The sequence below is a fragment of the Perca flavescens genome, chromosome 13 (assembly GCF_004354835.1).
Source record: "Perca flavescens isolate YP-PL-M2 chromosome 13, PFLA_1.0, whole genome shotgun sequence".
In the NCBI taxonomy this organism is placed as follows: Eukaryota; Metazoa; Chordata; class Actinopteri; order Perciformes; family Percidae; genus Perca; species Perca flavescens.
This window is the reverse complement of record NC_041343.1, coordinates 16,867,370-16,894,070: the sequence shown is the minus strand read 5'-3', so window position 1 is coordinate 16,894,070 and position 26,701 is coordinate 16,867,370. Positions and strand designations below refer to the sequence as shown.

The following is a 26,701-nucleotide window of genomic DNA, read 5'->3' as shown; positions in this document are numbered from 1 at the left end:
CATGTTACCCATGTTACCCATTGATCAGAGCAGGTTGACGAGCTACGGCAGTGGGGAGTTTAAACTCCAGGGATCCTTCCTCTAACCCACTTTACAGGAGCCTAGCAATCCTTTCCTTAATGATTTCTCCTATCACACAGAGCCCTAATGGAGTCTGTTTTGCTTGCTGATCAATGTGGAAAACGAGCAACTGAGACTGGTCTTTCTTCTCACTGTTACAAAAGGAGGTACTGGGTTGCTGCAGCTTCCCCAACATCTTTGATGGAAGCATGTATGAGAATTCATCTGTCTATCTGTCTGTTCTTTGATCTGAGTTAGAGCACGGTGAGAAGGGGAAAAGATTCCCAAGTGGTAGAAGAAAATCATGGTGTCGCAAACAATCTCCACATGCACACTCCATGTACTTCTAAACACTCGCCTGCATGCACAAATAAATACAGATTAAACAGAAACTTAGAAATTTGAAATTGAAGATTGTTTACTACTCTCACTTAACTTTTCTGTCACCATCTTGCTGCCAATCACAACATTGGTGAATAAATGGGTTTGTGTGCAGCGACTCAGAAACATGCTCCGATATTTAAAACAGGGCCTCTGGCTACATAAGGATTTCAAAATGCAATTCATTTTGGAAAAAATTTACAATATCTAAAATTCAAATCATGGAATAGCTTAACTTTGAACGAAATGTCACCCCTATTTTTTCAGCTTTTCTAAATTGCCCCGAGGACAAAGAAAAAAACAAACTTATCATCATGCAGTACCCAAACTTTGCGGTTAAGGCTCTGGGTAATTTTTATTTTATATCTGGCCCGTTTCATAAGGGTTTAGCATGGAATAAATGTAGGTGGGTCAAATGTATGACAACTAAATCCAGGTCCAGAAAAGACAAGACACAACAACAAGACAGACTTTTAAAAATTGTTCAAGCTTTAAAAATGTAATCCTTTTTAAATTAATTTAATTTAAAAGTGTTCCCCAATTTCCCAAAAAGACATTAGACAACCCCCTGGTTAAAGCTCAACAAGGACTCTCACACTGGGAGAGACAGAGCTGGATCTACAGTCAAGCCCAGTTTAGATGGTTCAAATAGAAAGAGTTCAAATGCCTCACAGCTAAAGGTCACAAGCAGCTCACACAAAAAGTCAAAAGACTGAGTAAATGTTCCTGCTCTCCCCTCCTGCCTGTCTCGCTGTCTCTCTCTCTCTCTCTCTCCCACCCACACACACACACACACACACACACACACACACACACACACACACACACACACACACACACACACACACAATGAACATCAAAGGCCCTTAATCTTTTGCCTCTCATGTCTATCATCCTTCATTCTGGTCTCACCATGCTCCGAGCAGCAGCAGTTCAACAGCAGGAAGTGGAACATTGGGCTGCAGGCACTGCTTTTAAAACTTCTAGTCTTTTGCGTTCTGCTGGCAGGTGTTTTTCGCTTTTTATTGTTTTTATATATTTCAATATACAGTACAGACAAATACAATTGAACAAGAACAAATACCCTCTCCCACCCCCCACCTCCCACCCTCTGCGGTCTCGAAGGAAACCAAAACAAACAAATAAACAAACACAAAAAAACAAATCACACCTTGCCTAGTCACTCTCCTCTAATTATTGTGATGCTGAGGTCATTAGGACTGATACTTATGCTGCTGCATTTTTCTATAGGTCTATACTGCCCTGCAAAGGCAAAAGACCTTAACTCGCTAGAGTGTGAAACTGAGAAAAATGACTTTAAAGTTTCTCTATTTTGCACCCGACGCACAGCGGACTTTTCCCTCCACAGACGCACGTTGGTAAATTAGGGAATGTATTTGCGCTCCCGGGGGCGGTTCAGCGAAAAGAGGAGGCGTGTTCCGGCACAAACGTTCCCTGATGCTATTTTGCAGTTTCAGAAAACCATTCTGCCACTGACCAGGAAAAACCTGGTCTAAAGTCAGTGGCGCTAGTCCAAAGTCAGTGCCGCGTTATTCAGATGCTATTTTAGGGGCGCATGCTTGGCCATAATGTAGCGAGTGCACAACGCGCATACACTTTGCTTCTCTCATCTACACAGATGCAGCAGTTCCCATTTTTGCAAACCATACATAATTACAAAGAAAAATATTACTGAAAATGCGCTTTGCGCGGTGTTTGGATCGGTCAGGAGGCACTTTACAGTACAGTCCTCAAAAAGTTGCAGCATTCTTTGTGGCTTGTTGTGTTTTACACAAAATTTCCATGAATCATGGATGTGTTGATGACCTAAATGAGGAAATATTAGAGGATTTAAGGAAACGTTATGTTGAACTACGGCGGGATTGGACACTGCGGCGGAATCTGGTCCGGGAGTAATGCGCGATGCGCTCCTAGTGGAGCGTATCTTCCAGAAATGTATTGTGGGGTTAAGGGGATCATTGTACTTTCACATGAGGAACTATGCTCATTTTAACAACAGCAATCCTGGAGCATAGTGATGCCGGCAGTGCAGATCAATTGGCCAGGTCCCTTTGAACACTACTTAATATAGTTTCATAGTTGTCCTGGACAATTTGCTGTAGGGACACGTGTATGGCGATGTCCAAAAATCAAATTTTGCTTTGGGTTGGCATTTTAACACTAATGGCTGATGTCACATGCCTGTTGTTAAAATTTTTTTTTTAGATTTATTCCAGTTAATTTTATAGCCGGAGATGGAGCAAAATTCGTTGAAGATCTTAAGAATTTTTGGAATAGAGTCCTCAAGATTAGCAATGTACAACAAAATATTGTCTGCAAATAGTGATATTGCGCTGCTACTGGATTTAATCTGGGTGTTACAGATTTTATTCTGCTTTATGGCTTGAGCTAATGGTGCAAATAGCATGGAGGAGAGCGGACATCCCTTTCGCAAGCCCTGCTTAATGGGAAATGGCTGAGAGTGCAATCCATTGAGACTATGGCCGTGGGATTCACAATATAAAGTACGCACCATGTCAATGAATTTGGCCCCCAAACCAAGCCTCTCAATTACTTGCCACAAGTAGTTCCACTATAGGCAGTCAAAAGCCTTTTCCGCGTCCACTGATAAAACTGCTGCTGTTGTTGGAAGGTTTTTGGCTTCTTCTATTACATGATATATGTATATGGTTATAAAACCTGATTGGTCGGGGTGGACTAGCTTCTCGATAAAGCGCACTAAGCGGAGAGCCAGGACAATCCGTAGGATCTTTGCCCTTCTTTGGCATAACGTAAATCAGCGCAGTGTTGGTTTGTTGGTGGAAGGTACCCTTCTCTATGGCTGAAGTTAAATCTTGTAAAATGGTTGGTCCTAATATGTCAAAATGCTGTAGAAGAAGTTCTGATGGAATTCCATCCAACCCTGGCATTTTCCCCTTTTTAATTGTTTTTAATGCTGATTTAAGTTCCTACAACATTATAGGTTGACCCAGTTCTTCTGCCTCCTCTGGGTCAAGAAGAGGCAGGTTTAGTTCTTTTAGGAGCTTCTGGCACTGTGTTGGATCTGGGTTGCAGGACTCATACAACTTTGAGTAGAAGGATTGAAAAGTGGTGCTGATATCCTTAGAATTCGTTGATATACCTCGGTCTGTGCAGATGCTGTTGATAGTAGCTCTGGATTCGCTTTGTTCTAATTTCAGAGCAAGCAATTTATAAAAAATAAATAAATAAATAGTAACTCACTGTGTGCATTATAAACTCAGCTCTCCTTCTTAGCAGATCACTCAGCTCTGTTCGACTTGTGACTAGAAGAGTATGTGTAGATTTAGAAAAACAAGTCTTAAGGGGTTTCTCTAATGATTTACAGCGTTCTTCCAATTCCGCTGTCCTTGCCTCTCTTTTCCTCTTCAAATTGGCCGCAAAGGAGGATATAAAATCTCTAATAAATCCTTCCTAGTTGCCTGCCATGTATATGCAGAAACTGAGTTGGTATTAATTGATATAAATTCAGCCAGTTTAGTTCTAAATTCTGTATCAAAAGAAGGGAATTATTAAATTGCCATCCCCTAGATCTTTCTCCTAACATATCACAACAGAATGTGGTTATCAGTGCATTGTGATCAGACAGAATTGCTGGTTCTATTGCTATTGTGTGGAACATTGCCTTAAGCTCACTGGAGCACAACATATAATCAATGCGGGAGTGGATGAGGTGATGTGTGGTAAAGAAGGTATAATCCTTGCTAGTAGGATTGTGCATCCTCCATATATCTGTAAGATGGTGGGATTCCACAACTGCTTTAAACATGTCTGATATATGTTTTTGGCTTTTATGTGATTGACCCGTGATTTAAATCTAGTACTGCATTCATGTCTCCCTCTATAATTAGTGAATATTCATTGAGAGAGAGCAATTCATTGGTTAGGCGTGGGAAAAAAATGTCATCATATGTAGACGGTGGATGTACCGAAGCAAATACTCCTTATCGTGGTACATATATAAGATATCCTGCCTGATAAGTCTTTACTGCTTTTGTCTAGGGTGAGTGCGCATTTCCGCGACAGCAACACAATGGAGCCCTTGGTTTTGGTCTTATCACCAGATGAGGCAGCAACCTTGAAGTATTTATTTTGTAGATGATCTCTTTTACGTAAATGTGACTCTTGTATAAGCGCCACATCTATGTTTTTCCTTCTTAAATAGTCCAGGAATTTAGCTTGTTTGATCGGCCCGTTTAGCCCCCTGATGTTAACTGAAAGGATTGAAAGCTCAGCCATCTTCAAAATTCACACGCATACATGTCTTGAGTACCCTACCGGATTTCGCCGAAAAATCTGTAGCAAAGGGTGATATGGGCTGAAATATGTGCCACCAGAAACTGAATTTGAATCATTTATATTTGAATTTGAATTGCTAAACTTGAATAATTGCATTGAAAAACTGAATTTGAATCACATAATTTGAAATTGTATTGTTTAATTTGAATCATTGCATTGAAAAACTGAATCTGAATAGTATAATTTGAAATTGAATTAATTCGTTTGTAACTGAATTCCAATAAAATTTGATCTTCACTGAAAATTCAACTCTCTATATATCCTCACATTCAGTTCTCACTATTCAGATTCAGATCAGCAAATTCAATTTCAAGTTACTGAGACAGACATCCGGGTACTTGGAGGATGAAGGAAGAGCAATCGAGCGCAGATGTGAAAAACAATTTCTAGAATAAGCTATGTGAAAAACACACCAATCTAGTTGGAGCAACAAGCAGACTATGAGCTGAACAGACTGCATCCCTCATGTTCTTTCAGTCTAGCTAAATGTTAGCAAACATAGACTGTAAACTGACCAATCAGTATTTATCATATTTTCAGTCTGGTTAAGTGTCCCATCAAAGCTTGGCTCCGAAACTTACATAATGTGTCCTCAGGATTTATCATGTTCTTTTCAGCCCAGTTAAATGTCCACAAAACATAGACTGTAGACTGAGTAGCCAGCATTCATCATTTCTTACAGTCTGATTAAATGTTCTTCAAAGGCTGGTTCCAAAACCTACACACAGCATTTTGTCGTCGAAGAAAAAGGAATAGACCTGGTTATTTAATGAAATGCGGAGATGAGTGCAGGAGCTCTAGTCTCTTGCAACCATATCGGGTGCTGGTCACGTGATCCCTCCTGTTCCTGTGAGTTTGTGTGTGTGTGTCTGTGTTTACAGATTTAATATTTATAGAGTGGTCAAAATGCATATAGAGGTTTGGACTGCAGGTGATACATTACTGGAGTAAATCTGCACATTACAGTAATATTGGCAGATGCTTACAATAAATAGACACTATGCTAACAAGCAAGAGCACTGCTATATGTTGTACATTTATATTTAGAGTTTAGTTGATACACTTGTCACAGTAACATAACGAGTCACATTAAGTCTGCTGTACGTTGCTGAGAATTCATTTGTGATCTTTGGCCAGAATGCTACAGCAGAATCTAATTTCATTGATTCCTGATATCGATATGTGCAAGTACTGTACAATTGAAGGTATTATCTGGAGTAAAGGGAGGGGTAAATTCAATACTGTTGATTAAGTTGCATTTGTGTCTGGCATTAAACCAAAACAGAAAAATGAAAATCCAAAATCCAGTGTTTTGTTGCGTTTTTCCACAGTACTAGACTAGTGCCACAACTTTTAAGATGTACTTTAAGATAAGGGTTTAAATCGGGGAGGAGATTAAAAAAATGCTTTACAGAAAATTCAGGTTGGTGGAAAATCCAGTGTGGTGGAAATGTGTGTCCTCATGTGCAGCTAATTCTGAATATAGGGAACAAAAAAAAAACTGATGAGTAGAAAAAGAATAATGAAAGGGGAAGAGGAGAAAAAGATGAATGTTGCATTTGCGATTGTTGCACACTAAGGCTGCAACCAACGATAATTTTCTTAATCAATTGATTACACTACCTAAAGCTCCAGATGATGTCTTAACATGGTTTGTATATTCATGTTTCAAAGGGAACTGGTAAATGTGAAGAATGACTTCAAACAATAATATTTTATCAAAATAGTTGCTGATTAACTTTCTGCTAATCGATACATCGATTAATCATTTCAGCCCTATTGCAAACACACACACATGCCAACACACTTGGTCAATACTCACAATGCAATTATAGCACTACTCACTGATTCATCCTTTCTTCTATACTGGCTTTATTCAAACATAAAGAAGCCATTGATGAAAAAAACATTATAAAATGAATGTCTATGCCTGTGTAAAAAAGATGTGACAAGTTTTTTTTAATGAAAATCTTCTGCCACTGTTTTTTTTTAAATAAACACATTCTGCTGAGGAAACCCTAGGGAGTCCTCTTTTCTCTGTTTCTCAGGAGCTGAAAAGCTGCCTCCACAACATTACCGCACTGTTTGTAACAATGTCCAACCAATATGAGAGAGAAAAAAGTACTAAAGATGGAACGAAAGAAAGAACGAAAGAAGTGATGACATAACAGGGGGGCCTGACGTGCGTGAGAATGGAGGTGCTTACGTCAGCTGTAACTGGGAGAGGAAGAGCAAGCATTCCCTATGTAGGTCACACTAAAAAAAACATGCAGCTATCACAAACTCAGCCAACTAACCAACCAGCCTTCCAAGCATAACTGAAAACACAACTGTAAGTACTTCATGACTGGGAAAATCCAGTTCTCCATGACTGAATGAATTAAAAGTATTCATACTATACTGTTATTTCTTAGAGATTAGAGATGGAGACTCGAGTTTGAGACTCAGACTTGAGTCGCACTTAAGTTGCACAAACAGCTGACTTCAGACTTGACTTGCGACTCGACCCAAAAGACTTCAGACTTGACTTGGGCTCGAGCTTCGAGACACGTCAACAACCTGTTTTCATGCAATTATTGCTTTTTAAATGTAAATTCATTCATGTAATTCTATTTTCTTTTATTGGCGCATATAAGTTGGGGAAACGTATGACGAGCTGCATGTCCTCTGCCCTTTGCCATAATGTGCAACGTAACAGCCTGCTAAATTACTGATGAGTCCAGGGAATTACATCATGTGCTCTGTTATTTTGTACATACATTGACTGTAAGAAAAAAAGGTGGCTACAAGCTGAGCTGTCAAATGGGGGAATTTTAAAGCCTTGTTCAGTATATGAATTAATGAATTATCACTGTTGTGGTAAATTGTGAAAATTCATATTATATTTTCTACTTTTATAATGTACCAACTAACAGCCAGCATGCCTTCTTGTCTGTAATATCACACCAACGTTGCACCATATCATCACCTTTTACTCACGAATCCTAAGAATCATCCTGGAGCGTGTTCTACACCTCTAGTCTAAATGATAATGACTTTAATTAACTAATAGTATTGCCCTATTTGGGTCAATCATATATGAAACATGCACAAACAAATTAATGATTGTAACGTAAAGATGTAATGATGATTAACACCCAGTAACTGGCAATGTGTATTGCCAGGAACATCCTTTATATTGTGTAGTACTGTGCTTTGCAAAACTGCAGCTCTACAGTTGTTATTGACCTGGAGCTTGAGTATGAAAATACAAAGTGAAGAATAACGGGGTGGAGCACAGGAAGAGAAAGCAAACTGCAACATAATGAATGTGGGTGGGGGCAGTTTATGCAATCTGTATTCATGAGGAGAATACATAAAAGGAAGGCAATAAAGAAGAAGAAAAAAGCCCAATCAATGATAACAGTGTACTCATGAAATCACATTCTCACAAATGGTAGCAGTGGTGTCAACAGATTTGAGTGGACTCACGGTGAGCTGTCCTGCAGGGGTCACTCTGTGTGCTTTCGGCGGAGTGGGCCGAAGAGACGGAAGACACGCTGGAGCTCCTGACGAAGCCGAAGGCTGCCAGGCGGCCCGCGGGGTGACGACTGGAGCTGAAGCCTGGGGGGCGCAGGCCTGACTGGCTCGCTTTTGGAAGCAGAGACCTGGAGGCCATGGCCTGGGGCTGGGTTGCTGCTGTCGCTGGAGCAGGAGGAGCATTATGGGTGAAAACTTGGTCAACTGTTAGAAAAGCACAATGAAGAATTATGTTCAATTTAAAAAAAAAATTTGGTTATCCATTATTCAACAACATTTTGAAAACAGAAAGTTGTTTAGGAGGTAGCATCGATATTGTCATATGGGGTGTCCTTATACTGAACTGATATTACAGCAGCAGCCAGACAGTATGCAGACAATGATTAACAAAACAATTCATCATTCCCTGCATTTCAAGTCATATGGCAATTAATTGCATTCATGCTTAGTTTGTTTGAGCTGCAGCATGTGGTGCTGAACAGACAGCGCCATAAGAAAAAGAAGTAAAATTGTGTGCGTGCGTGAGTGTGTGTGTTTGAGTAACTACTGTAAACTCATTAACCACCACTCACATCCCAACCAAAATGCAGGACATTCAGCATGGCCGCAATGTTTATTTCCCCTGTGAATCATTCACCATTCGTGTTGACTAAGCTCTCACAGGGCACCAGGAAGTTTTCTGTGTTATGACTCTGACTGCTACAGCGAGCAAATATAATAACAATATACACAACAAGCTGCTAACAGCTGCCTTTGGCTCTGGTCGTGCTGGCAGACTAGGTTGGCGGCCAGCAATTTCTCTAATGCCAACACTGTAATGACGTTCGATATGACACCCACTATTTAGGACACAGAAGATACATCTTTCCAATACATACATTTGAGTTTAGAGTTCACATGATCAGTAGTTTCTCATTCTTATAGGTAATACAGTGATTCTAACTGTTGTTACCCAAAAGCGGTCTATCATTACGGCTTCTGGACTTTAAACCATAAAATAAAATAAAAGGTAGATAAAAAGAGAGGAAAATGAAGAAGAGAGATAACACATTTACAGAGGAAGATAAAGAAAATACAAGGAATCAAAGAGAGGAAGGGAGGATAAAAAAAAGTAACCATAGCCCCATAGAGGCAGCTATTGTCAGGGAGCAATGGGGAGGAATCCTCTTTCTCAGTAATCTATGGCTTCCAACAGCAAGACAGATGAAATGTGCAGGCATGAACAACCAAGGCTGCACACATTTACACACAGTGGGCAGTGGGCAAATCCTTGGATAGAGGCCCCATCTGGGCTACCCAAGCCTGGGGTACAATGTTTAGATCCTGAGCAGAAGAGGAGCATTATCCCCTGCTGGCTGCAAAGATAAGGTAGGCAGGCCTTCTTTCCTCAACTATTTGGCACAGCTGTGTGCTCCAGTACATGCTAGAGGGTAACCACCGCATCAATAAAAGAAAGAAAGAACTCTGAGAGGGGGAATACAATCTCTGTTGGTAGAGAAAGAAAAAATGGGACAGTAAGAGGGAGAACAGTTTCCAGTTTAACTCCCCTCCAGCATCATCAGTGCCGCTGTTCACACTTATCACCTCTTTCCTCCTTCCTCAATATCTGCCTGTGTGCCACGTGATCAGTTTATTAGATTGGAGCTCGCTCCTCTAGAGTGAGAAGGTCAGGTTCATTAAAGATGAATGTCCTCATTTCCCTCTGGCCCCCCACCACTCCATTCATCCCCTCTCAGAGATGAGGGAGAGAAGTAAGCAAACAAACTACCTAAGTGGCTCTCAAAAAGTAAAGTAAAAAATACGGCTACAATTTATGAAAGGGTGAATCATGAATCATAAAACACATTATGAATCATAAAACTCTGTGGACAACAACCCCTGAGAAATGAAAACATTGGCATCCGAACTTGAGATGAATTATGTAAACTGGGCTCTGAAAAGTCAGTGGGACAGGTGGGATGAGCACTATAATGACCAAACGATTTTAATTACACCCCAAGGTATGTTGCGTCAACCTGCATGGGTTTCCTCCACAAAGCGTTAAATTGCATGTTATTAAATATGATACTTGAGTGCATTGCAATCTCTGCAGAGCTACTTTAAGCACAGTGTGAAGACAGGAGGATGAGAGCTTCAATATGCAGAAGTTACAATACATCACAAAAGTCCTGTCCTTTAAGTTGAGGATCCTCATTATCATAACAATAGAACGTTTAAAACCTACTCTGTAATTATGTGAGTAGTTAGAGTACTCTGACTGCTATATACAGTATAATTACTATAACATGTGTACGCAAGATGGAGAGATTTCCCTTCACAAAAGCCTTAAAAGTTGTAATTCACAGTGATGAAAAGGACAAAGAATTAATAAAGTGCTTAATGGCACATTGTTAAAGGTTACAGAAAAGACAACAATGAAAACAACAGAAATCCCTTTATAACATCACCTATAATTACAAGGGTAGACACATGCTACATAAACAGTATATATTTTAGTATATATTTTAGCTGGTGTTTATCCATGCAGTGTGTGCAGGCCAGGGTACAGCAGGGATGAGAGATGATTCCAACAGAAAGATACTGATGTTACTTAAACATTAATTGCTGTGCACTTCAAAGCCTGTAATTCCCAGAGGGCCAAGCAGCACTGAGACACCAAACATATGTATTAATAGGGATTATGATAAGAAAGCCTGGCAAATCATAACACTATACTGATCAATTCTGTATGTGCAGTTTTGGGTTATGGGTGTCTCTTTATGTATGTCTCTGTGTATTTTTCACTGTGTGTCCGGGTTATTGCACTCAGGGAGAGAGCAGATTAAATATGCATTTGAGGTGATAAATGGCAGAGCCTTCCAGCAGCGTGCAGGGCGATGAGCAAATTTCATACTTGAATATTCAGCAGTCAGAGGTGGTATCTGAATCATCTAAATTAGAAATTTGCTGTGTGTTAAGAGAAAGTGTGAGCAAGCTTTTATTTATTGATTTATTTTGTTTTGCAGATGGCAGCCTTTTGGAGCAGAAAAGGTCCCCTCAGAGTATTTCTTTCTTAGAGTCCTCCAATCAGATCAGCCAAAAGGAATCTCAGAGAATGCATTTTAATGAGCTGCCTTCATCTCAGGCCAATATGAGGTGGGGAACAGTCCCACCGCTGCTCGTTGCTACAAAGGAGAAGAAAGATAAAGTAGCTCTCTAGTGTGTCAAATTTTTTGGTTGCTGAATTATAATTTGACACAATCAAAAGAGGCCATCTCTGTCTGGTATTCTTTCTGTGAGGAAATGTTAACATGCTCTGAAACACAATGTGGGGAAATCTCTCACCTGTGTTATCCGGGGTTTTCTGACTGGTCGCTGGGCTGACAGGTTGGACTGGCTGGCTGAAGATCAGTGTTGACCTCTGAACTTGACCAGGCCCTCTGCCCTTGGCTGAGCCAGTAGTCGTCCTGGTGACAGCTCCCAGGCCCAGACGCAGACCTCGGCCGGAGCGCAGGAGGCTGCCGCTCCCTCCGGCTTGAGCGGCCGTCCGTGACAGCAGTGCATCCTCAGCAGTACTCCCTTTAAAACTGGCAGATCGCCCCACCTACAGATCAAAATAATGAAATTAACTTAAAAATACTATTATCAAATAGTATGTACCCTGGGCCCCTGAAACAGAAAATAAATATTAAGTGTGTCAAGCAAAGGGTCACAGTTAATGTGAATAATGATAATACAGGGAGAATTCTTGGTTGATACATGCATGTGTTTGCTATGACTGTAAAAACACCTTTCAGCTTTCACAGATATAGTTAGTTAGTTAGTTATATTTTATTTCTGTGTCATGCCAAACATCTTGGCCCATCCCACATTGGATTACAAGACACCACAAATTCATTTATTCAACAAACTTCTTCCCGTTGCATGTACAAATCCTTCGAACAAATACATGAATACAAATATATAGACATACACATACATATATGTATATACACGTACACACATACCACACACAAACAACTATTTCTCATCTACACTCGATAAAGAGTTTTTTCTCCCAGGCTTTATCTAAATAATTAGCCAATTTATATGTTTCATATGTGAACAGCCATCTCAATCTTTGAGCATCATCCATATTTACCAAATCAATCTCTGCTTTTATCCTACAAAACAAAAAATCACGCTGCTCATGATAAAAAGGACAATAGAAAACAAAATGGAACTCATTTTCTACATCATTCAAACAGCACATAGGACAAATACGTTTTTCCTCTTCTACATTAACATATCGTCCTGTTTCAATAGTCAAAGGCAAAACACCAGATCTCACTTGAGCACATAAGGATCTTTGCCTTTTTGACAAATTATATACAACATAATTCTCAGTGCCATATTCTGGTTTTATCATTACAAAAATACGCAATTTTGGCTTAGCCCATATATCATCAGCCCACTGCTTTTTGTCTTTAGCAAACACAGATTCTTTAAACAAACCGATATTCAGCTTTTCATTATTTAGAAACAAATCCCCAAAACCATAATTACAAAACAATTTGCATATGTCGTTTGACCAAAGACCAAGAATATGTTTATCCCAGAGAAATATTTTCCTTGTCAACCTATTTGCGTCCATATCTAATAGACGATTCCATAACTGGGCCATACATATCTTCCAGCGAGCCTCACATGATTCCCATCCCATGTCTCCCACTATCGCCAATGTAGGGGTATACTTATGCACACCCAGAAAATATCTTATGATTCACAATTAAATATAATATATATAATATAATAATATATAAATAGAGGGCACCTATTGGGATTTTCTGCTGGCGTCCGCATACATGCCAATGTGTTAACCAGCAAAGTCTGGCTGCCATGACATGTTAAAATATTATAATATTTTGCCTGTAACAGTGTGGACAGATTGAGCAGCAAAACATATGTTGCACCCTGCAATTAGCCAAAACCATAATTATATTTGACATAAATCATTGCATCCATATAAACTTAATGCTGTTAGTCATCAAACATTCTGTATGAACAAAGCAAGACATAATGATTTAATAGGGCTGATATAATGTGCATTAGATAATAACTGATAACAAGAATGATTCCATCTCGGAGTGTGTCCACAGCTATGTTTTATGCTGTGAGTAGAAGTAATAATCATGCAGGGAAACTGAGCACCAGAAACATGAGCTGTTTAACATCACCAGCATAATTTGTGTTTTCTCTCAACGGCCTGTGTACTGGACAAAATGCTAACGTGCATGCAGTGACATATAAAGCGCTGCGAATCCTCTTGTCCCTGTGGGCTTTGTACTTCAAAATGCATTAACTATTTATTTCCGCATGTTGGTGTTTGAAGCTGTACGAATGTGAATGCCAAATGAAGCTATTAAATCAGAATCAATAAGGGATGATTTTGAAGTGATAATGAGCAGCTCTTGAGAGAGTGGATATAAAATGCAGAAGATCTGTGATCAATTATACATAGTTTACTGTGGGATAGAATTATGGACTTCAGCTGGTGGAACTGGTATGCAGAATCAACACAATTAACAGAAGAGGGTTGTCTTTACTTGATGTATATAATACAATGTGATTCATAAAGTAATTGCCTCCTGCTAATTGATATGGGAAACATCATAATTAAATCCTATGCTTTTTTCCATTTGTGTGAATGTGCTGTGATAGTGGATTGTGCTAAATCTCAGCATGATAGAAAGTATTTTGTTGAATGAGAATAAGCACAATTCCAAACCATAGTAGAAGACAGAATGCAGGCTTCATTCTTACAAAAAAAGATTTATAATAAAGGCCTTGAAATCAGATACTTACAGAAAGGGCTATACATAATACTAACCTCTGATGGTGCCCCGTAGAAGTTGCTACCCAGTTTAGAGGGTGCCGTGTGGCTGTGTGTGTGTGCAGGGGGAACGGTGTTTGTGTGTCCAGGGGTCCTGATACTCCTGCTCAGCATTCCTGATGGGAAGATGTTTGTCTGCATCTCTTGGCGGTACTTGTCATAAAGCAGATTGGAGGCACTGAGCACTGGGGCTCCTCTGGTTTCTGTGTCGGGCTTGCAGGGGTCTTTAGGGGTGTCTTTGAAGGAAGTGGGTGTCTGGCCGTGTGTGTATGCTGACAGCCTGGATGGTAGAGAGGATACCTGATAAGGTCCGTCAGCAGCCTGAGGCTTAAACTGGGGATTTTTCCGAACGCATGTAATAATTTTGGGCCGAACTCCTTTAGGTTTAAGATTAGGTGATGGGGAGCTCTCTTTGGGGCTGGGGTTGTGGTTAGAGCTCTGCTGGTTGTTAAGAGGTGCTTTAGGGATTCCACTTGAGCTTATATTCGTTTTGACTGGTGCTCTCATGCAACTGTTGCCATAGCCCTGAGCTGATGTCGTTACAGCAGAGTTGCATCCTGACGGGATGTGTCTAAACACTCCAGGGACATTCCTGGAAACGAGGTACATGGAAGGTTGCCTGCGTGGTGAACCCTGGGGTGTCCTGAGAGGGGAGTGAGGAGGGGTAGTTGACCTGGAATCAACCCCCGTTCTATTGGGACTAGAGCAATTCCTTCTGTATGTGAGCTGAGTCTGGGGTTTCTTCTCTAAAGTGGAAGGATTTGAAGGACTTGAATTACGCCATGCAGTTGGAGCAGAGTGTTTTTCCACAGGTAGAGCCTCCCTCTGGGCTGCCTGGTTGGGCTGCCTGGGCTGTAAGACTCCAGGTGCTTTGTACAGGTTGGAGAAATCTGATGGTTCACGTAAAGACGATTTCGTAAACTTTCTGTTTGACCCATTACTCTGTGAATCTGGAGAGGGGTTTGGGGAAGAAGGTTGCCCTGTCTCAGCTTGATGAGCATTGGGCTCTGCTGAGCTCCTCGCTCTTCCCACCTCTGTCTGACAGAGGGGTCTGACGAGCTGTTGCCGTCGTGGTGGCAGCACCCTCTCCTCAAATCCTGCCTTCCTCCTTTGGCCCAGCCCCCCATCAGAGGACAATCCATTACGATAACTTCCCTCCTCCTGTCTCTGATCTTGGCTGTAGTATTGGGGACTGTCATGTTTCTCCTGAGGATGCAGTGGTGGGGAGTTCTGGTTGGCATCTACAGGGGCTGCCCTTCTTCTGGTCTGAGCTGAGGTAGTGTTTGTTGTATTGGGAAAAGGGCTGGTCTTGGAGTTGAACAGAGGGACCAAAGACTGCACTTCTCCGCTGCTATCCAGAGCACTTGAAAGGCTCCCGCTGAGGGAAACAGCTGACAGATTGGAGACAAACACATTTGTCTCAGACTTGGATTCCTTTAGACCTCCCCTTCGTCTCTCCCTGTCTCTGCCTGACCTGGTGTCCCTTTTCTCTATTGAGCCTGTCACACATGTGTCTAGCTCTTCTGTGCTATGACAGGCAATCCTTTTCTGCACCTCTTTGCCCCTCTGTATCCTGCTCTCCACTTTGTTGTTGTCATTGTCATTTCTCCTCACACCTGTCGAAGCAGAGCTGGCAGTTGAGCTTGAGGATATGGACATGGGACCCTCATCCTTTCCATCCCTCATACTTCCTCCATCGTCATCCTCCTCCTCATCCTCCACCTCCTGGTTCCTGGTTCCTAAGAATGTATGTATCTCCTGACACTCCAAAAGCTCAAACTCTCTGAGCTCAGGCTCCAAACATTGCTGCCCAGAGCCCCAGATCACTAACTTGTTGGGGGATTCACTTTGTGAGACCAATGGAGGGATGGAGGTTGTGCTGTAACCTGTGTCCTCTATCAATCCTCTCCCTTCTTGATCACCAATTAAAGATAATTGATTGGCATTATCATCTCCAGATTGGGGGAACTGAATTTGGCTTTTATTTCCAATCTTTTCTCCTCTATCAACATTGACCCTCAGTCCCTGAAAACCAGTTGGGATGCTCATGTCGGACCGATTCTTTTGACGCACTCAAAGACACCTGCAGGCTGTTGAGGCCATCTATGGAGTTACAAGTGTTTCTTCTCTCTCTGTCTCTCCTCTTCAGGGTCTGAGTGATGATGGCCCTTCAGGTGATTATTCCAAGGACGAAATGTCATCTCATGGAACCTATTTTACTTCAACTCGCCACTTATCTGGCATTTACTGTGAGTTAACAAAGCTGTCTTTGATGGCTCTTCGTGGAAAGAGAGGACGGTTCAATCTGAAATAAAAGACAAGAAAGGAAACTGTAAGAAAGGGCAATATGTATGCCTGAAATGCAGCCACTTGTGCAGAACCACACAGACCCACTTGAGGTGTTTTATATTTAGTATGGTCTGGGTAACAGCAATTTCTGAAATCAGCTGTGCACAGCCCACAATCTTGTGCTCTTTACTGGCTGCCCATGGGACAAAAAGACACTGGAAGCACAACAGGAAGTGGATAAGTCTTGGAACTACCTTCAATTTAAAGGCATTTGCATCTTATACGTTTAGTAATAGTAGTAGTAATCTTATATAGTGATCATGTCAGTGTTGTAACCAGCAAGAGTAGTACAGCACTCATAATAGGAATGCAATTATCAAACTATGACTGTGTAGGGCAGAATATAAAGATATAAGTGAAGAGAGAAGTGGTAGATAGCTGAGAGGCTACAGACTGTTTGTATGTAAGTGGAATAACCCTTGGGGTATCGGATGAAGACAGGCGAGGAGGAAGAAAGAGAAGGGTGCGAAGTGTTTTGTAATGAGCTTTATTCCTCAAGAGACATTGAAAAATAGAAGGCAGAATGAGGATAGGGTGAAAACATCTGCACTAACAGTATGATTAAAGGGTAATAGAATATACATACAAACGCTGTCTCTAATATCAAGTGTATGCATGTTACCAACATGAAAAGCGTGAAAATTATGTGTGGGTGTTGAGTAAAAACACCAGCTCAGGAGGGCTAAATCCATACGGTAGGTCTGATCACTGCAGGAGGGTTAACACATTCTCTCAGCATGTCCTCTTTAACATGCCATATGGCTGATTTAGCTAATGCCACGATTTGACCGTACAGAGCAACAGCACATCCTGCTTCATTTAAAGGCTACGTTCTGCAGGATGTACAGAAAACTGAGATTGTTGTGTTGCTCTGAGTAGACACCATTTTAAAGTAACCGACTGTCTGTGGTGCCATTGAAACATGTACAGTCAAAAGATGAGCAGATGGCAGGGAGGGCAAAGAGCTGTTGTCATATCATGACGATCACAGGATAGTTTAATCACAGCAGTATTAAAACCCCCCACAAACTAATAAACAACCACACATCAACGAAAGTTTAGTGACTCTGACAACATGAAATGACTCTGTTATATTTTTGCTCTCAGAGGAAAAACTTCCGGGTGTCTATTCACATCTCATTCTCTCCATAATTATGCAAAAGCTCTGTGAGGAATTCTCTTTCTGCCTTGAACCAGAAACATTAAAACTGCAGAATATTAATGTACTCCATTTACACAGCAAGTATCTTTTGTTTATTTGTTTGTAAAACAGCCTATTTCCTACATCATACACAGAACTAATATAGACCATAGTTATTTGCAATCATCTTGTCTGTATAGGCAGACCAAGATGTTCATTATGTAGTCGAATACATGTCTTCAAACCATTACGCTGCATATTGAAGTAGTTTCCAATGTTCAAATAGAACACCCACCCTCTAAATATATGTGCAGTTGGGGAGTGTGTACTCATTAGCAGGTGTCTTCTCCATGTGTCCAGTGGCAGTGAACTGAGTGAACTGATAGGAAGGAAGCTCTCAATGCCTGCGGCGCCTCTGATGCTGCTTCAATCGGGTGCAGAGCTACAGTTTGTCCAAATGCACTGGCAGGGGAAACATTCAAGGATATAGCTTGTGTTCCAGAAGGTAATCTTAGAAGTAATTTGGACGTATTTTCCTGAAGAGTCTGTTAAAAGAAGGTTGTTTTGCATTGCAATTTGAAAAACCATTTTAACCAAATATCAAAACTTTGCCACTGTATTATATTTTATAAAATGATCAGCTGTTGATATCAGATATTGGTCAAAATAAGCATTTCTTTCCTTTACTGGTAATATTCTGATTGAGATCAGTGATTGCAGAGAGGCAGAGGAAAAATTCATTGTGGTTGACAAATAAACAAACAGCATGTATTATAATCCACACACTGTCTTCCATACTCACTGTGAACAATGCTAATATTTAACCTTAGCTGGTGCACACAATCAAATAATTAGGTAATTATAAAACACAATTCAAAGAGGCGGGGAAGGAGAGGAATTGGAGAGGGAGAGAAACAGAGTGAAGAGAATTCTCTGAGAGGACATGGTGGCAGATCAATTACGGCACTGATGTAGTACCAGAGGTTGTGCTGATGACAGCAGTCTTGGGAGACTGAGCACTAAGCTTGGTCACAGTGAATGAACCACAATAGGCTGCACATCACCTCGCAGCAGAGGCAGACAAAACCAATCTGGCAATACCCTAAACATAATCAGAGAGAGAACAAAATAACCTGCCTGACTATGTGAATAAAATGACCTGTTGTGATGATAAGAAAAAACATAAAAATCTGGTGCATCTTGTGATGCTTCAGAAGACGTTCGTTTGAAGAAAAACAAAATTGAAGTTCTCTCTGCTGTCGCACTGTCTTATGTTGGTGACATAGTGAAAAGTAAAAAAGATCACATGGGATTGAGGGGATAAAGCAGGACTGCTGTTGGTGAGGGGCTGATGTTTCCTTTAACTGGAATATGAATTATGCAATTACAAGTGTAACAAATATGAACATCTTTGATCACCAAGCCCCTTCTCTTTTAGCAGAGGAGACACTGCATTAAAGAGAGTAAGTACACAGACCATTTCTGGCTACATGAGTTGTTTATACGCAGTTGCCAACAGTGCTCCAAGCTAATATAATAGCTAATGTATTCCTTTACCAGTTATCCAAATGAATAAATAAGATATATTTACCTTCTGATGATATAGTAACTTTTTTTTCTGAATTTAAATGTTTAAAAGAGCTATTGATTTTGACTTTTTGATGGATTTCGCAGCATTCCAGATAGAACAAGACTGATATTATTCCTGCATATATGCATGCTCAGTTGATGATAATGAAGGTATAGGCTTTGTTTCACCTTTGTTTCACCGAGTTGACGTAATGTCTCGGTCTGAACTACTCTGGGAAAACAGCAGAAGGAAAAAAACTGCCCTTCTTCTGTTGTCATGGCAATGCCATATCCCTGGGAATTGGAGACACGTCCTGACCCCCATCAGGAAAAAAGGGTCGGCATTAGAAAGAGACGGGCTGCCCTGAAGGTCAGCTTCATGCTTTTACACTCTCAGCTCATGCATACCACTGTAAACCCAGATTTAGTTGTAATTAAACTTTTTAGTGGTCTGTACTTATTCTTTCAATAGTGAATACGTCATTCTTAGAGTTATGTTGTCATAAAGAAAAAACAATATTTATTTAAACAAATTAATTCTTTAGTATTTAAGTAACCTAATGTTTAATATTTGTTATGTTTCTTTGCACGTTTAAATTTAAGGTGCAATATGTAATACTTACACCTAGTGTTTAAAATAGTTACTGTAGTCCAAATTCAGAATACTGGTTAGCAGTTCTGGTGTGTTAGCATGGGGGCGTTAGCCAGGACCAGTCGGGATCACTTCACTGGCTGTGTCTCAATAGTTTTTGTGAGTAACCAACTTGAGTACTATATATAATTCAACGTGAATACACGAAATGACTGAACATGCCCGTCCCTAGTATCGATAGATAGATAAATTAGCCTGAAGCTAATGCTTACCTGTTCAGGAGGAAATTAGCCATCTCTGCATCCTTTGGGGCTCTAAACTGTCTCCATCTTTCAAATACATCTCCAATGTTTACCCAAGGTTTGTTACGTCTCTGGTTTTGCAACTGTTTAGAAACACAGAGTTTTTTTTAGGTCATGTAGAATTTATCTCCATTGATCCTGTTCATTTGTTTGCTGCTTTCATGGCTGTACTAACATTACAGCTGTAGCGCGCTGGGTTTGCGTTTTTACAGGTATATCTGGCAACCCAGCCTGGCTGTCAAACTGGGCAGTTGATAACAACACACAGGCCGAAACACAAACAGAGAACGTAAAAAATTCTGAATTTAGCATTGTTGTCAGAAAAGATAGTATTTCAACTTAGCATGTTTCCTTAATATCTGATAACATATTGTGGTCATTTTTGGATTTAATACAGTAAATATTACATATTGCACCTTTAGCATGCTTATTTTAGACAACATGACTCCAGAAAAAAGTTTACTAATGATTTTTAGCAATGACTACTAATGTTAACTTGATTTGTCTACTGCATAAACTTACCGCTCTGTGTTAATACAACTTAACCTGTTAAGTTTCACCTTGTGTGAAAAACGGCAAAGGGTTTCCACGCTAATGTCTAGTAAATCAACTAATTCGGGATAACAATGAATGCGCAGCCATGGATAAAGATATGTGCAGCCACGGGAACATGTAGTGCACACACAATACACACAGTAGAATAGCTGAGTGAAAGCCAGGTTTGTTTTTCCCCCACCAGGTACATACTGCTCATATAGGAGCAATCCTATCCCTGCAAGAGGGTAGATAGATGGATCGCTGAAGCGATGAGAGGATGGGGCAAGATAAGACGGTATCTCAGCAGTGATCAAATTCAGTGAAGGACAGAATTTGAGAGTCCCTAACCTATCAAGTGCTACATCATCTCAGAAAGAGGGCAAGGACGAGCTGAGAACGCAATATTATGAAGGGACTGGAAATGGAGAAATACAATATAGAGTGGAGTAGAATTGGAAAAGAGAAAGGCCTTCCCCATCCTCTCTTTTTCTTCACTGAATGTGAGCAGGTCTGTGTGGGTGAAAAGTGAGACAGACAGGAGGTGGGAGTGATGAGACATGCAGATGGATACAAAGAGGAAGAGAGTTGACGCAGCAGAGCTACTGCTTTATAATTAAGCTGATGGAAGAGAAAACATAATTTGAACCTCTATAGTACGAGCTATAAAGCCCCGTTCTGAAGTGACTTACTGATATAAGCCCAGGAGTGCAGAGTGAAGTAATAATTGAAATTCCTTTACCATATAGTATATTGCTAATGAGTGCTAAATTACTCCCATTGATGAAACGGTAACATATCTTCTTATATCTTATCCATTTCATACATTTTTGTTCTGCAGGTAGCCCAGATAAGAGTAAGCCCAGAATGTAAGTGGTACCTATATAAGTGGCCTATCCTATCTTTGTTTCTCTCTTAGGGACTGTATGGAAATTATTGGTAGGGGAGAAGGGGTCAGAGAAGGGGGAGGATTTGTGTTTCTTAATTTTGCTGAAGGGAAGGTAGCCAGAATTTTTAAAGAGAGCAGGGGACTGTCAACTTTTTCTCATTCCAGATTCTTTCTTTTGAGATGTATTATATAAAATACAATACAATACTTACACTACAAAGATAGCTTTTATTTTGATATTTAAGGCTGTGCTTTCTTAGACAGCTGCCTTGAATCATGTATCACTTACTTGATCTGAGGGACAATCAGACATCTGATCTCAGACTTCTCAGATACAGCATTGTCTGATCTAATGCACATAAAGTATGTTTTAATTAAGTGGAATGAAATAAATAAAAGAAGATTTTTATAATGATGGGGACGGTCTTGCTTTCAAATTCAACTCTCCTCCCCACCCAAATAGTTTTTCTACAGTCCCTGAAACCATTTCATGATTGAGAATCAGAATAGAGAGAATGAGCAGATTTCAATTGTGAAGAATCTGATTTTTATTCAGTGGATCAAAGTTAGTGCTGCAGAGAGATGTATTGCAGAGAAAAATGTTGTAGCACTTGCAGCAGAATCTCATACATCTTTATCTCAATGAGCCTGTAAAGTCAAGCCAGGTAGGAAGTGTAACACACAACCCCTTTTCTTGTGTCAGTCAGTGAGTTGGTTTGCATTTTCCATGTGACAACATAAAGGCTGTATGTGCATATGAGCGCATTGTTTCTCGCACAAACACACTCACCTGCTCAGACACACACAACCCATGCATACGCACACTCTCAGCGTCTTTGTTGTCGGTCCAGTAGCACATGTGGCTATTACAGAAGCCATTTGTCTTTGGCACTTTGCTTTATTCCTCTCCTCCCCCACTGGAGAGCAGACAGGTTTTATAGCTCCCTGGTCCCAGGGGAACCCCAACGACACACACATTTCTCCTGTGCCATCTCTCTTTCATCCATATTTACACACACACACATATGCAGAGATGTGAATTCCAGAACACTGAAATACAAGCAAAAGAGAAGGCGGGAACACAAATGGACAGAGCGGCGACATGTGAATAACCATAATTTATGACTCCTGAGTGTTAGCACATGACATAATTAGATTTACTGCAGGATTTACATTAAAATGCAGTGTAGCAGTTATCCGTAAACTCCAATCCTTTTAATACAGCACATGCGCTTTGCAAGCATGTAATTAATGTCTAATGACATCATCGTTGCATGTCCATGTACACTTTGTTGTATTGTGTTAGAAATGTTGTTTTGTGTGAAAGTACATTCGAAAATAAACCGACAAATGCTGCACACACCAAAATCATCCTCGTGTCCATTTTGAAAAAAACGAAATGCAGGACAGTATTTCCTTCTCCTTGTACTTTGTATTCTATTCACATACAATCATCCAGCAGGATAAAGCTTAGTGAAAAAGTCTATTCAGAAAAAAGCTAAGCTTTAGTCATCCATTCCTTCTCCTCCTATCCCTGTCAGCGACACAACACGGACAGAAATAGCACTGAAATAAGCTAATCACTCACAGAAGACACAATAGACACCCTGTAGACAGAATTTCACAAGTGGTGATTCACTAAACTGTGCCTGAGTGTTTGTATGTGTGAACCAAGCAATAACTCACTATGCATAGCAAAATGATTACCATCACAGAGAACAGTGAAGCAGAACTGGGAAATATCCAGTATCCTTTGGTTGCTCTGCACTTTTTGTATAGATGTGCATTAAGAAAACAACAAAAGAATAGCTCCTTATCCACAATGTCTCTATCTCTTCCTCCTCTCCCTCCCTCCTCCATCTCCTCTTCCACCTTAATAATACAGAGTTAATGAGGGCAGGGCGAAGTGATCAATCCCATTTTCACCCTTATAGATACGGCACAGCAGCAGACTACATCTGCCCAAATAATCCCTCCTCTCTCCCCTTCTCTGTCTCTCTCTCCCACTTCACTCCCACATACACACAGTCGGAAGCCTTTTTGTACCCCAGGGGGAGTCATTCTATATCACAAGGGGGAACTGTAACAGGATTTCTGCAGGATCTCAGGTCAGAGTGGGTGGTCATACCTAACTGAATAAGGAGAATGAGAAAATTAGATCATCTGCAATAAAAGCTGATTTATTTCTGAATTGGGCACAGGCATGTCGGCATGTAATTGTCGGAAAATCACAATATGCCAATAATAGGATTTATTAGCTAAAGCGAAATGAAAAATCGAGGCATGTGTTCACACATCCATCCATCAATGCATGTTCACACGCAAGGTTTGTCTCTTTGTTATTCACACAGGCTGAAAAGACGACAAGCTGTACTAAAAAAGTAAAACAGAACATCATGAAGAACATAAGCCTAAACTAAGACTGTCACTTTTTGTATTAAACGTGAGCTCAAAAAATGTCCTTGCACATGTGCATGCAAAGTTACACATAGAGTACCACCTACACACACAACTACACACACTCAGGCAGTGACAAAGAGACAGCTTCTCACTGGGAAAAAATGTGGCACACACACACTTCCTGATAAAAAATCTCCTTAATTCTTATTTTTTCAGTGTTGCTTTTGGCAAGTACTGGGAATAAGTCTCCAGTAAATCAGACATTGTCCTGCTTTTGCCGGTTTTGATGTGGTACCCAGCCTGTGAGGATGAATTGTAGTTGAGATGGATAAAGGGAAGACAAATGTGCAGGAAATGAAAAGAGAAATGGCAAGGGGAATAAGATGAGTTGGGAACAAAAAGCAACGAGGAGCTGGAAAAGAGATTAATGTGATTAGAAATACACTGACTGCTACAGTCAGTAGGAGAGAATAAAGAGAAGGAGGGAGACATTAGACTTGGGTTTATTGGTTCATTGAGCCCCACAGTTAAAACATAGACAGGGGTGGCATGGAGGAGAGTAGAAAAACGGTGTCTGTCCACGCTGGTTGCTGGTTGAACCGCATTGTTATTAGCAAAGCCCCTCCACCCACTACCCTCACTCCTGTCGCAGCGAAAAATTAACTCTTGCATGGCTGGTGGGTAAAACTGTATGAGGGGACAAAGAGGAGAGAAAAAGAGTTCACTTCAAATGCAGAGCAGTTGCCGAAAAGGAATTCAATGATAGTGGAATTCTCTGTGGGACTGTAAGGAAGTTGGCACATGCTCACACAAACACACACAGACATACACAGTCAGACATAAAGCTGGGAAGGTGAGGCAGCCCAGACAAAGAAAAGCCGAGTGCAACTTAGAAGGGCTGAGTCACTTCTGTTTATTTTAGGAAAATATGATAATAGAAAGAAATGATGTTGCAGAGAGTGATGAGGGAGTAGAGAGGAATGGGGGGGGTGGGGGATTTAGTTTGTATTGCAATGAGTGAGTGTGTATATGCATGTGTAATGTGCAAGTGGCAAACCCCAGGGGTGTGGGGGAGGGAAAACTGGCAAAGGATTAGTGAGAGGTGAGCGAAGAATAGAGCGAGCTGAGGGTTTTTTGGGGGGTGTTGATGATGTGCAAAAAAAGGATGGTAATGACTGAAGTGGCAGTGTGTATGAAAAAGACTGTTTTCATACATTGGACAAAGGAAGACGAGAGAGTACAGGACGGGGCAAAGAACTCCTGAGGAAAGAAGCTCAGTTTTTGGAATTGCATACAGTATGTTGCCTTTCTGACATATAAGTTTACTTTTGGGAACATAGATGAGGTTCAAAAAGAATGTAGATGTACAGTCTGGAGAAGTATCATAAAAAATTAATGATTCTGTGGCTTTTTACAGTCAAGTATAGCACTTTACAGCTCTGTCCTAAAAACACTGCTACACACACTAGTTTCAGCTTCATTTATAGAGTAGCATTTATTTGCTTAATAAGGGCTGTAGCTTGCTGCCAAATATAATTTAAATTACACAGAAATACATTTAAAAAAAGTGAGGAAAAAAAAAAACTGACTGCACAAATTCAGCAAATGGATACACATGCACACACACACACACAAGTGAAAAAGGTCTTTCATGTTGACACCCCACAGAACGGGGAAGTGTGTGTGTGTGTGTGTGTGTGTGTGTGTGTGTGTGTGTGTGTGTGTGTGTGTGTGTGTCATAAGCGGAGGCGTGCCTCGCCATTCACCCTCTGATGTCCTGCCTGTGACTGCAGGGGAGGAGCTACAACAACCTCATTGCCACCTTGCAGACAAAGACAGCGTGAATTTGAGAATGTGTGTTTGCATGTGTGTTGACACTTCATTCACACTGAATTAACCCACAAGCACACAGACACACACACACACACACATACAGACACACATACACACAGACACACACACACACGCACACACGCATGTACATGCACAAACACACATTTAACTACTTCTACAAAATATGTTCCCATACACATTACTATTCTTCAACTTAGAAACCACTGTGGTATCAAAAAGCACAAACGTTTGTCCAAATTAAGGAGAAAAAGAAGCAATACATGTTTAAAAAAAAAAAAGACTCCTTGGGAATACACATAACATAAAAATTGAGAGGCATACTGACATACTTCTCTCTCTCCTTCACTTATCATCTCTATTACCTCCCTCCTCCTTCTTCTCCTCTGTTCTGTCCTAGAAAATGACCTTGCAGGTGTCACCGGTGTACTACACTCACAGGCTTTGTGACACACTGTCTTACCTGCAGAAACACACACACACATACATAGGCACCTGAGGCCAAGCACTTCAACAAAACACACACATGCATGCAGACACACACACACACACACACACACACACACACACACACACACACACACACACACACAAACACACAGTGCTGCGAGATGGTTTTCCTGGCAGAGATCTGCTAAATTGATCGCTGTTCAGACGTTGCAGAGGTCAGATGTAATGAATCAATCACACATGCACCAGCCTCTGGAACAGCAGCTACAGCCAAGGCCACGGGCTCTGCTGCCCTGCTTTGATTCAGAGTCAACCTCCACATTAACATGACTGGGAGGGATTGGCAAGATTTTGCAAGATGGACTGGGAGATCCATAGACGCGGGAAGTCTCTGATATTGGGATCGATAATAGCAGCAGACAACTTCACTTAACAAAAAAACCACACTTTTCACGAATATTTTATGCACAGGGCA

At 40.7% G+C, this 26,701-nt stretch overlaps 1 protein-coding gene across 1 annotated transcript in view; it reads right to left on the bottom strand.

The window, feature by feature from the left end:
- Window positions 1–16,198, bottom strand: part of mtus2a (microtubule associated tumor suppressor candidate 2a) — a 35,750-nt gene extending 19,552 nt beyond the window's left edge. Inside the window, exons 1-3 of the mRNA XM_028595938.1 lie at window positions 14,147–16,198; window positions 11,623–11,881; window positions 8,251–8,502 (exon numbers count right to left, since the gene is read on the bottom strand). Of these exons, the coding sequence (XP_028451739.1) occupies window positions 8,251–8,502; window positions 11,623–11,881; window positions 14,147–16,198 (2,563 nt within the window). The remainder of the gene's footprint in view (window positions 1–8,250; window positions 8,503–11,622; window positions 11,882–14,146) is intronic.
- Between the last annotated feature and the right edge of the window lie 10,503 nt (window positions 16,199–26,701).